Consider the following 11,656-nt stretch of genomic DNA (forward strand, 5'->3'; position numbering starts at 1 on the left):
ATCACCTCCATTAGTCTATGGTTGAGCAAAGCAAACCAATACCACGCAAACTTTATATGTTGAAAACTCAGTAATTCATTGGATTTCCTATATAATATGGTATGTGGCTGTGTTCCTGAACAAGTAGCAGGCAGACTGCTGTTGCTGGATGCCATTAGCTAGCATCATGAGAAAGTAAGTATACTGCAGATCACTTCCCCAGATTTAGATGGTCTTTGAAAATAGAAGCGATTTGTCTCCCAATATATTTGTTCCAAACCATTTTAACAAGAAAAGCTATCAACAAAGACCACCAAGAATCCATGATCACCCTTGTTTCGGTTAAGAGTGCCAGCACACTTCATAGTATGCTTGTTAATACGCCTTAAATTTTCTCTGTAGATTTAACCAGGGAAATAGAAAAGAAACCTAGGAAGAGACTGCAGTGGCTACAGTGATTTGAAGTAAGAGGACGGAGTGGAGGAGACATTGCAAAGGCATCAAGATTAACGTGAAAGGGCTGAAGAGATGGTCCAGTGGATAAGAGCACTTGTTCCTGCAGAGGATTGAGGACGGTTCCCAGCGCCCACCGGCATTCCTAACTCAGTTCCCAGCACCCACCAGCATTCCTAATTCAGTTCCAGGGGATCTTGATGCCTTCTGATCTTGACCACCAGGCACAAACCTGATGCAGATGCACACATGCAGCCAAGGCACTCACACAAATCTTTTTTTTTTTAGATTAGCTTGAAAGAAAGTAATGACTAGGCTGGAAATCTTCCTGACTGCCCACTGTGTAAGAAGCAGCCTGTGGATATAGTAGTGGATCCACAAAAGGTCAGAGTGTCTTCAACTCAGTTGCTTGGATCTATGTGTAACTCTGGCACATTTGCAACCCATTTGGTTTTCTGCTTGAATAAACTGTCTCCTGTATTGTTCAGGGTTCTCTGTCCAAAGCACTGCTTGGACACAAGAACCTAGAAATTACATTGGGTGACTTCCAAAGTCAAAATTGTACCCATAACAGCTGGTGAACAGCCAGTTAGAAGGTAAAGAGAATGCCTTCAGATTTCTTCCTTAGCAAATGCATCCTGTATAGCACTCTTTCTTCCTCCCTCCCTCCCTCCCAAAGTTGAAAATGGTTATCCAGTTTCCACAAAAGCCTTATGTCATCCTCTCCCTTGTGTCCAGGGTTATATGGCATCTGGCAGCAAGAACTCAGAACTGAAGCTTCCCTCCTGTACTGTGGGATATTAGTCAAGGCAAACAAGCATATGTGTTAGCCACGAGCTGTTCAGCCCCACTCCTTAAACTGAAGCAGCTGCCCTAGAGTTTGTACCTTCAAACTTCAAGGACTGAACAGATCAACAACCCCAGCCAAGCCTGGGCAATGTGCGGGGCCAACATGCCTCCCCGCTTAGACTCATGCTTCAAGGATAATTTAGTTTATACATGCATGTGTGCATGGTCAGAGATGATGGCACCCAATTCTGAGTGGCCATGACAGTCCTAGTAAAAACATGATGTTTATATGCCTATTCAGGGACCTAGGGCCCCATCCCACCTCCTGATTTTCCCACTCTGCCAGCATCGATTTACCTACCCACACATTTTTCTTCTTCTTTTCCTTCCAGAGGCCTGGTAAGACTACAGGAATGAGAATGGCATATTTAGACGGTGCTCTGATATCAGCACTGTAACATCTTTTGCCTGTAATAATTCCCAGGAACCCACTGCTGTTCCAGGAATAAAGGGGGCTTGCTGTCATCACACTTTCCTAACACCTGACATTTTAAACACTGGCTCTCTTATTTGCATCTTGCCTTACAATTTGTTCAGCAGGACAAAGCCCCAGTGTGGAAAGGAGTTTAAAGTTTAGGATCCGGGGCTGGAGAGATGGCTCAGGGAGAGCCACCAGCATGGCCTTCCTATACAGGGAGAAAGTCAAGTTAGTTCTCCATCTCTAGGACCAGTTGCTCTGTGGTACCAATCTGGATATGGTCCGCTAATTTCCAGAACCTTGAGTCTGTCCTCTGGTATACTACCATAGAATGTTGCTCCAACTCCAAGGGGAGATCAGCTAAACTTGAGGAGAAGGGGGACAGGAGCTCTTGGAAGAATTTACTCAACTGCCACAACGTGACAGTCAGAGCAGGTTCAGGCCTGAGTTAGGTTGGATGGTGGGGCCTAAGTTTCAGGCTTACAACCTTCCAGAGTTTCCGGGTCTGATCCTTGTAGTAGCCTTACACAGGTAAGACAGAGTAGGGCTGGCTCTAGGGGAGGCGAACCATAATTCTTAATTCTTGTATTTACTTCACTTTTTCTACCTACATCTTGCAGTTATAGGAATAAAATAATTGACGTTTTCTTGGAGTATTTAAGATAGACCAACTAAAGAAGTACTCCAAATGCTGCACCTAACAGCCCCATTCAGCGCTAAGAAGCTAGATCAACCATCACCCCAGTTCTCTGAACCGCAGTTAGGATTATCTATCTCTTAAGAGAGGGTAATAATGAGAACAAGAGACAGACTGGCTAGGCAGTTCAGAACAGATGCCCCCAAAGCAATAATGTCCTTAACTCTTTGGTCAGGAATTGTGGAAGAGAATCCTGTTTTTTTTTATTTCCTCCTAAATGATTACCCCTACCTAAAGGCTTTCTGTAAGGGTGAAAACTAAAACTCCAGTCCACACATTAATCATCTCTTCTAGTGAACAACTTTAGAACTACATAGATATCTAAATGCTCATTATATCTGTCCTCCAAGTTCACTTCATTCCATAATTAATATTAGGGCTCCCTCTTCAGAAACAGACAGCAGCCGTAAAAGTCTACTAAGGAAAAACTAGTTCCTTCTAATCAAGAGGATGGCATTTCTAGCCAAGGTAGAGACCTAACATTCCAAGCTATCCAAAATATAAAATAATTAATCCCTTTGGGCCTGTCAGTAACCTGAGCAATGAATCTTATCTCATAAATGTAGTGACATTCCAAGGAAGCCATGCTAAAGAGATCTGTAGGATAACTATCCCTCTGACGAGATGCTGCACTTTTCCTTCCCAGAGTTCCTGCCCTCCTCTCTGAGGTTCTGCTAGGTCAGGGCACCTTTCTGAGACATGACCTGAGAAAGGTATATGTTTTTTCTTCTTTTTCTTTCTATTTCAGATACTAGTCAGACCCTAAGTATGCCTTTTCTGTTACCTTCACTACCATCAAGGTGTCTTGATAGGATTTTTTTCTGCCAGTTAAAGAGTTAAAAGTCAAGAAAATTCTCAGCTGCAACAAGTAGCAACGAAAAAATGTCAGACACTGCAGACAGAGTGAACCTGTAAGGGTAAGGGGGGGGAGGGGTGCAGGCAGAGGGGCACTTTGCAGAGGGGCAGGGATCAGGAAGCTTTGAAGGGGCTTTTCTAATTTAGAGGTGTTCAATTTGAACAAAAACTGGCAAACATCCCTCCTTTGGGGTAAGCATGTCTGATCTGTGATGCTAAACTTGCAAGACCTGTCCACAGGCAGGGGGCTCTATTGGCAGGAATAAAAGACCACTATGTCTTTTAGGCCTTTGTCTCTATTTAGAAATATGAGGGGAAAGCCAGAAGTTTGCCATTTTTATTATCTATTTGTGGTCCCTCTTTCTATTTGTCCAACTATCAGAGATCTGGCTAACTCCTAGTCTCTGGCTTCTGGCTTCCTAGCTTTTCCCCGTTTCCCTCCCCGACTGCCTGCCTCAGTGTGACTGACTCCCAGGCAGGCATCACTCAAATGGCCTTGCTTTACTTTCTTCTCTCCATTCTCCTACTCCAGCAGTTGTTGTGACTTACCAACTTTGTTTCCCTGGGATTTTCCTTTTTAAAAAATTCTAATAAAACAGCTTTAATTGGCAGAGCAAATGGACCGGTCCCCTCACCCCTAGGGGACACTGTGATTGCTCCTGTGTAACTGCACTTCTCGTATACATTGAATAACTGTATCATCGACATGATTTTCTTTTCCTCACTGAAAATGTGTGGAGTGAAAAGGGAGGGAAGAGCTTTTGCTCTGATGCAAACTACATCATCCACAGTGGACCTTCTCTTCTTTTCCAGTGTGGTCTGCCTTACCTTGGCACCCTTTTTCTATGTGGCTGCTCTAGGAACTCTTTCTCTAAGGTTGTGTCCACGGTACGCTAAATCTGACCTTAAAGAAGAGGACTCGGGACCTCCTCATTTCCAGGGGGAAGAAGCAGGAAAACTGGTTTGGGGGGGGGAACAGGTGAAAATTCTGTTTAAATGCACCTGTCAGGATGGGCTGATTTCTGCCTGGGCTGTGAGAGCTGTGGCAGGAATGTGAGTGACATCTGTGCCCTACTTATTAAAATCAGAGCTCACCACCGCGCAGGGCAGAAGGTGGGCTCTGACAGCTATCCAATCAGTAGCGCGGAGCGCAGCAGGAGCTATCCAATGAGAAGTGCCGATTGATGGAGCGGAAGCTCCTCACCCGCCATCTTTCTACTTGCCCGACTATTGTGATAGTGTCCTGTCAGGTGAGGGAGTCCCAGGCGGCCGTTCAGGACCGGTGGCTGTTTGACTGCCAGCACCGGAGCATCCCTTCCTAAGGGCTTCAGGCGGCCTGGAGCTCAGCCATGGTAAGTGCCTTTGCGGCCAGCTGTCCAATCAGGAATGCCGGGAGGCGGGGCGGATGTTCCTCGCCCGCCATCTTTCTTCCTGGCGCGGCTTGGTCAGCTGAGAGGGGCGGGAGCATGGCCAAGGCTGTTTGGCCGCTGAAGTCCGACCTCCTAAACCCGTGAGAGGCCCCGTAAGCAGACGCGGTAAACGTCGGCAAGCGAAGGAGTCGCCGGGTCTTCCCCGGGTCGGGGCCACACTTCCGCACCCGGCCCTGCTTCGGGTGCTGCGGGACTCAGGCTTCTCTGCTCTGTGTGGGGGACCCCGGCGACGCACCCCAACTGCAACAGCATTCCGTTCTCCTTCCTGCCTCCGCAGCAAGACCTGGAAAGTGTACATAGATGAGCATGTGAGCACATGCGAGATGATCATGAGTAAGGCCAGTTTGGACTGAATCCCACTGGCCAACCTGAGCTAGCTGCAAGATTTTGTCTCAAAAAAAAAAAAAGTGATGTTAACATTCACTGCTTTCAAATTACTTAACTTGGAAATAGATTAAGAAATTCCATATTCTAGCTAGGTGTTTTGGTGCATTATAATACATTATAACCCTCTTCTACAGTGATTTCTTTAACTTTCATTGGATAAAAACATTTTTTTTTAGAAAAAATAATGGGAACCATAGTCGCTTACTTTTTAATTACTAACTACCATAAAAAATTGCCTCGTTTTCCTGGTGTGGTGGTGCATGTCTTTAATCTTAGTATTCAGAAGGCAGAGACAGGTGAGTTCAAAGCCAGCCTTGTCTACATAGGTAGTTCAGACTGGAAATTCCAGCTGCTTAAGAAACTAAAGCCTGTGTAGGCTACAAAGTGAGTTCCAGCCCAGCTTGAATTAGAAAGAGCTTGTTTTAAAATAAAAATAACAAGAGGAACTGGGGATGTAGTATAGTGGCAGAGAATATTTTCAAGAAAAAATTTTTTTGGAACACAAATGGAATATATACTTTGCAGGATGTCTGGAAGTCAACTGATACCAAAACTATGTATGGTATTCACATGGTTTTGTTGTTGTTTTAAGACAGTGTCTTATTTGCTTTCCTGAAACTCCCTATGAAGACCAGGCTGACCTGGAATTACAGAGATTTACTTGCCTCTGCCTCCTGAGTGCTGGGAATAAAGGTATGTGCCATGAAACTCAGCCAAGTATTCTTAATACTGAAACCACAACCAAGAAGGATGCGGTGGCATAATTTGTAATCCTGACTCTTGGAAGGCTAGCCTGGGTTACATAATGATACCCTATCTCAAAAAACATAACCATAGGTGGGCGGTGGTGGCAGATGCCTTTAATCCCAGCACTTGGGTGACAGAGGCAGGCAAGGTCACCAAATTGGAGGCCAGCCTAGTCTACAAAGTGAGTTCCAGAACAGCCAGAGCTATGCAGAGAAACCCTGTCTCAAAAAGCAAAACAAACAAACAAAAAACACTAACCATAGCCAAAGCCCAACTAGTAGATGAACAAACACCACCAAAGCTGTCCAGAGCTCATGTTGGCAAGGGTGCCCTCCAATGGGAGTGGCAGACCCATAATAACTGGGAAAAAAACCACACCCCAGGGCCACAGCTCCATTTCTTTTTTTTTTTTTTTTTTGGTTTTTTGAGACAGGGTTTCTCTGTATAGTTTTGGACTGTGTCCTGGAACTCGCTCGGTAGACCAGGCTGGTCTCGAACTCACAGAGATCCATCTGCCTCTGCCTCCTGAGTGCTGGGATTAAAGGTGTGCGCCTCCAACGTCCGGCCACAGCTCCATTTCTAATTCTAGAAATTTCTGGCAGGTTTCACATGTGTCCTGGATAAGGAGATGGGGACAGAGTGGGGATATTTAGTAGTGCTAACAGAATGAAATAAGTAAGCTGTCCATTTGTAAGATGTAACAGAAGTTAAGGAGAGTAAATGATAGCAGATGATATACAAGTTGGAGTTTTATCTTTTCAGCCTGAGAGTAGTCGCACACACCTTTAATCCCAGCCCTCGGGAGGCAGAGGCAGGTGGATCTCTTAAATTCAAGGCCAGCCTGGTCAACAAAAAGAGACCCTGTCTCAGAAACAAATTGGGGTTTCTTTCTTCTCTGTGCATATTCAGTGTGTAAATAAGTGAGGGTGTCATCGTTGATCACTTCTGTTACCATATCCAACACCTAATTCTGTACTAGCACTTGTTCGTGTGTATTTATGAACAGTGTGGTGTGCTTTGGACAGTCTAGCCTGGCGTGATAAAAAGCATAGGTAGAAGGCATTCATCTCACTATTGTTAGTTGCTACCATGAATGTTGCAGTAGTCATTTTTCTCTTGCTGTAATAAAACACCATGATCAAGGCAACATACAGAAGAAACGTATGGTTCTTGAGGAGGGAGAGTGCGTAGTGGTTGGGAAGCGTGGCAGCAGGTGGCAGCCATGGAAACAAGAGTAGCAACCTGAGGGCTCATGTTTCAATGCAAGCATGAAGTAGAGAGTGAAATGAATGATGGGAGGCTTTTAATCCCCAAGTTCATCCCCTGTAACACATTCCCTCCACCTAAGGTCATGCCACCTAAGTCTTCCCAGACAACTCCACCAGCTTGGCGCCTAAGTGCTTGTGGAGGAAATTTCTCATTCAGACTTCCACAAGTGCATGTCGCATGTAATTCTGAGTGTGCACATGAGAGTCTAGAGCTGAGCTTTCTCATTACTCTTTAACATCATTTGAAGATTTCCAAGGCCGTTTTTTATGATTTATTGCATTTTCACTCAAATGAACCTTTTTACCACCCTGACCCTAGACACATTCTCACTGGTGCCCAGGGTTGACCTGGTACTAGCTATGCACACCAGGCTAGCCTCAAATTCTCCAGATCCTCATTACACTCTCTTGTGTCTCCTACTTGTGTTGATTGTTTTCTTTTTCCCAGTTTTTATACTACTAAAGGAAATGTCTCTTCCTCCCCCAGCAACCATTAATACATACAGATCCTCAAGGAGTGGATAGGCCTCATGAGTCTTTCTTCCTCAGCTGCTAGGTAGTGGCTTATAACTCCTCAGACATCCCTCTCGCTTCCAGAAAAGATACTGATGCGCCAGTATTGTGCAAGTATATTTTGCAGGTAACCACAGGTGCTGTGAATTCACTTTCATGATGTCTAGATAGAATAGGCAGATAGTTTAATCCACTCAAAAGGCAGAGACAGGTGAATTGCTGTGAGTTGAAGGCCAGCCCAGTCTACAGGGTGAAGTCCAGGACAGCCAAGGCCACACAGAGAAACCCTGTGTCAAAAAACCAAAACAAACAAAGAATAGGTAAATAGATGATAGAGTGCACGTGCATGTGCATGTGTGTTATACACGATGTGTATTGCAGAGACCAGACAAGTGTATCAGGTGTTCTGCTGAATCACTCACTGTGCCTTATCTCTTTGAGACAGGGTCCTCTATACCTGTAGTGAGGCTTGGAGTCAACTGTGTTGTCTCAACTTCCCCATAGAACTGGAGTTGTAGGCACATGCTAGGATCAGAACTCAGGTCCCCATGCTTACGCAAGCATTCTTACCCACTGAGCCATTCCTCCATCCAGTAAGTAGTGATATAAACCACACCCTTCAAGCCTTGAAGTTTCTCCCAGGTTATGAACAACACTCAGTGCTGTCCCATTTGGGTTTTTCCTGTGGATGTAATAACAAAATCTAGTCCACTCTGATTTCCCCCTTTGAAATACCAAAGGAAGTCACTCACCAAAGCAGTAGTAATTCAGGTGAGCATCAGACTGTCATTCTGATTTGAACAGTACCTTAGTGGGAAAGGGTATTGTGTTTTGAATGTGAAATGCCCCCCATACTTCACATGGTTGAACACTTGGTCTCCACGAGGTGGTAGATTGTTGAACCTTAAGAGGTGAAGACTTACTGGATGGTGTGGAATACTGGGGGGCCCTGAGCCTTTACTGTGGGTCCCACTTCCTTTTCGTTCTCTGTTCCCTGAGTGTGTATGACCAGCCATCATCCTGCTCCTGGACCATGCCATCTCTGCTTGCTGTTGATTCTTCTTTCCCATGATTGACAATATTCCTCTGAAACTGAGTTTGAGGCCAACCTGGTATACATAGCAAGTTCCAGATCAGCCAGGGTTACACAAAGAAACCCTCACTCAAGAAAAAATTTTTAAAAAAAGACAAGCAACTTGAGAGAATGGTTTATTTACTTCTCAAGTCCAGATTGCAGTTAGTTACTGCAGAAAAGTAAAGGAAGGGCTTGAAATGGAGAGTCATATCACACCCATAGTCAAGAGCAGGGAGAAATAAATATATGCATGCCTAACGCTCAGCTTACTTTCATCTCTTACTCATCCGGGACCCAAGCTCAGGGCCTAGCAGCACCAACTTTTAGGCTGGATTTTCTCATATCAGTTAACACAACCAAGACACTCCCCACCGACATGACCACAGACCAACCCAATATGGTCAGTCCCACACTGAGACTTACTTCCCAGGTAGCTAGAGATTCTGTAAAGTTGACAACTATAGCCAACCAACACAGTTCCTTTAAACAGAACAATAGACAGCAAAGGCTGTACTGATACACTTTTAATCAGAAGAGAGGACATCTGGTTGGAAATGGGAACTTGCCATCCTCATTACAAGTGGACAGGTCACAGAACAGAACTTGAGAGTGATGAACTGGTATATTTGGAATTAAGGCCTCAGCTAGTGTTTGAGCAGCTGCATGGCTTCTGTTATTGGGGAGTGAAAATGGGCATATGACTGTTCCAAAGTATGGTTGAGGAGAACGGTTTTATTGTAGATATGAGGGAGAGTTCAGTCTGAGGCATCTGGAAGGGTCCAGACTGAACCAGGCCAGAATAGGAAAGTGTGGGAGGGGAGAGATCAAGAGAGGAAGAGAAGAGAGCCAAGAGGGCAGAGACTCAGGGGAGTCCACAAGGAGCAAGAAGACCAAGAGAGCATGTGAGAACCAAGAGTGTGTGGCCAACATGGCTGGTTTATAAATGATCAGAAGCCGGAGAAGGGAAGTGAAGCCCAGCCCCTGGGCTGGAGAGGTTTGGGATAGGGTGTGTATGAGAGGTGCTGGGAGGAGCCATGGGTACTGAGTGAGATTTGTCCCGGGTTTCTTTTGGACCTGACAACTGGGTGCTAAGGAAATGCAGGAGAAAGGGACATAAAAACTGTTACTGTAATCAAAGGGCAAGTCGAGTGGATAGTGGATAGTTCTTATGAGTAATGTCATGTAATATAAAGCCATGCTAGTCCATCATTCACCTCATATAATCTCATTGAATGTATAGCAGCTATGTGACATTACACCAGCCCAAGAGGAAAGATGAATGCAGTGTACTGTGACATATTGAGAAAGAAACGGACTCACTAGATATTGTTGTTATAGTTCTGTTTCACTATTATATATTGTTGTAAATCTCTTCTTGTGCCTAGTTAGCAAATTAAAGTTTCTCATATATATGGGTAGGGAAAACCGTAGTATACATTACACTAGCTGCTAGCCTCTATTTTTGTCTTCCACCGCAGATCTTAGGACATATCTTCTTCAGATACTGATCACTACTATTTATTTGTTTACTATTCTTATTTGTACTTTTTACAATTTTGTATACACATCTTTTGATCTTCACCACCCACTTGGTCATCCCCATCCCACTTCTACTGAAACATGCCCTCAATAAGTTCCCCTCAAACTTTTAGTGTTTTGTTTTGTCTGTGACCTTGATTATGGTTGCTTGATGAACATGGGTGAGGGTTATTTTCTGAGGCATGGGCAGTCTATCAGTGGCTATGTCTCTGATGACAATGACTCTTTCTCCCCCAGGAAGCCATTAATTAATTCCTAATAGCTCGTCTAGAAGGGTGGAGCCTAACTATGGAGTGTTGAGAGACCCCGTTCCCTGCATGATGTGCAGGGAGTACACTGCTGTGAGTTCGTGAGCTCAACAGCTTTATAGTGTCCAGAGACAGTATTCACAGCATTACTTCCCACCCTCCAGAGCTTGCATTCTTTCTGTCCTTTTGAGATGGTCTCCAAGCCTTGCATGGGTGACACAGAGACACTGTTTAGGGGTGAGCATTCACTTATTCTCAGCTCTCAGAGCACTTGAGTGTCTGTATTAAACATCACACATGGCAAAAATCGGCGAGTATAAACATAAATGTTTATAAGACAGCTTGACATTATGTCCTTGTAGTAAAGCAACAGAACAGTTCTCCCTCAGGACCTGTGACCTTCCCATCCATGGGCTTGTGAGCAAGTTTGCACCATCACACATTGAGTCCCTTCCTGGAGAGGACTGGTGCAATCAGAAAGTTGTTTGTTACAACCCTAACTTCCACTCCACTATTAGACCAATGGGCACATCTTGACTGGCAGGTTGATATTGTAGATTACAGGGTTCACAACTCTCTAGGACACTTGACTCTCAGCTGCAAGGTTCTGTCTTGATTTTTCTGGGTTTGTGTGTTGTCGTCAGCATTAGAGCCCTACCGTTTAATTCTAATGATCAACCAGAAGCAGGCCTGGGGCCAGCTAGAAACCTAGGAAGTAGGTGCTAGATATGCCTAAGGTTGTGGAAACTGACAGTTCAGGAGTGCTGGCAGGCAGGGCGGAAGTTCTTTACTCGCCATCTTTCTTCCTGGCGCGGCCATACTAGTGCAGAGACCCTGTCAGCTGAGGAAGTCTCGAGGGTTCCGCCTCGGTATCCGGGAGAGCTCGGAGCCCAGGAGCGGAGGTGAGGCCGCCGGAGGCCCGGGCGGAGACATGGTGAGCCTGAGGCGGGCGTGTGAGGTGGGCGGTTCTCCCCGTGTGACGGCAGCGCCTGCGGCCGACGCTGCTGGCAGCCTGGGGCTCTGCCTCCATGGAGACCTGGTCTCCTGTCTGTAGCCCTCTCGCTGCGCCAGGTCCCCTCACGTTGCGGTGACGGCCAGGGCCCGGGGGAGCCTTCGCCTTTATGTGGGGCTGTGGGCGGGAACCCGTCTCTGTCTGCGGCGAGTCTGCAGTTCCCGAGAAAGAACGTCTGAACCGTGA

At 45.5% G+C, this 11,656-nt stretch overlaps 1 protein-coding gene across 1 annotated transcript in view; it reads left to right on the top strand.

Annotated features, from left to right (window-relative positions):
• The first annotated feature begins 10,275 nt into the window (after positions 1-10,275).
• The window catches only part of LOC101828217 (zinc finger protein 136), a 16,715-nt gene continuing 15,334 nt past the window's right edge, over positions 10,276-11,656 (top strand). The window contains exon 1 of the mRNA XM_013121483.3: positions 10,276-11,392. Coding sequence (XP_012976937.1) covers positions 11,390-11,392 — 3 coding nt within the window. The 5' untranslated portion in view covers positions 10,276-11,389. The remainder of the gene's footprint in view (positions 11,393-11,656) is intronic.

Source organism: Mesocricetus auratus, unplaced genomic scaffold (genome assembly GCF_017639785.1).
Source record: "Mesocricetus auratus isolate SY011 unplaced genomic scaffold, BCM_Maur_2.0 Super-Scaffold_100676, whole genome shotgun sequence".
NCBI classification, from domain to species: Eukaryota; Metazoa; Chordata; class Mammalia; order Rodentia; family Cricetidae; genus Mesocricetus; species Mesocricetus auratus.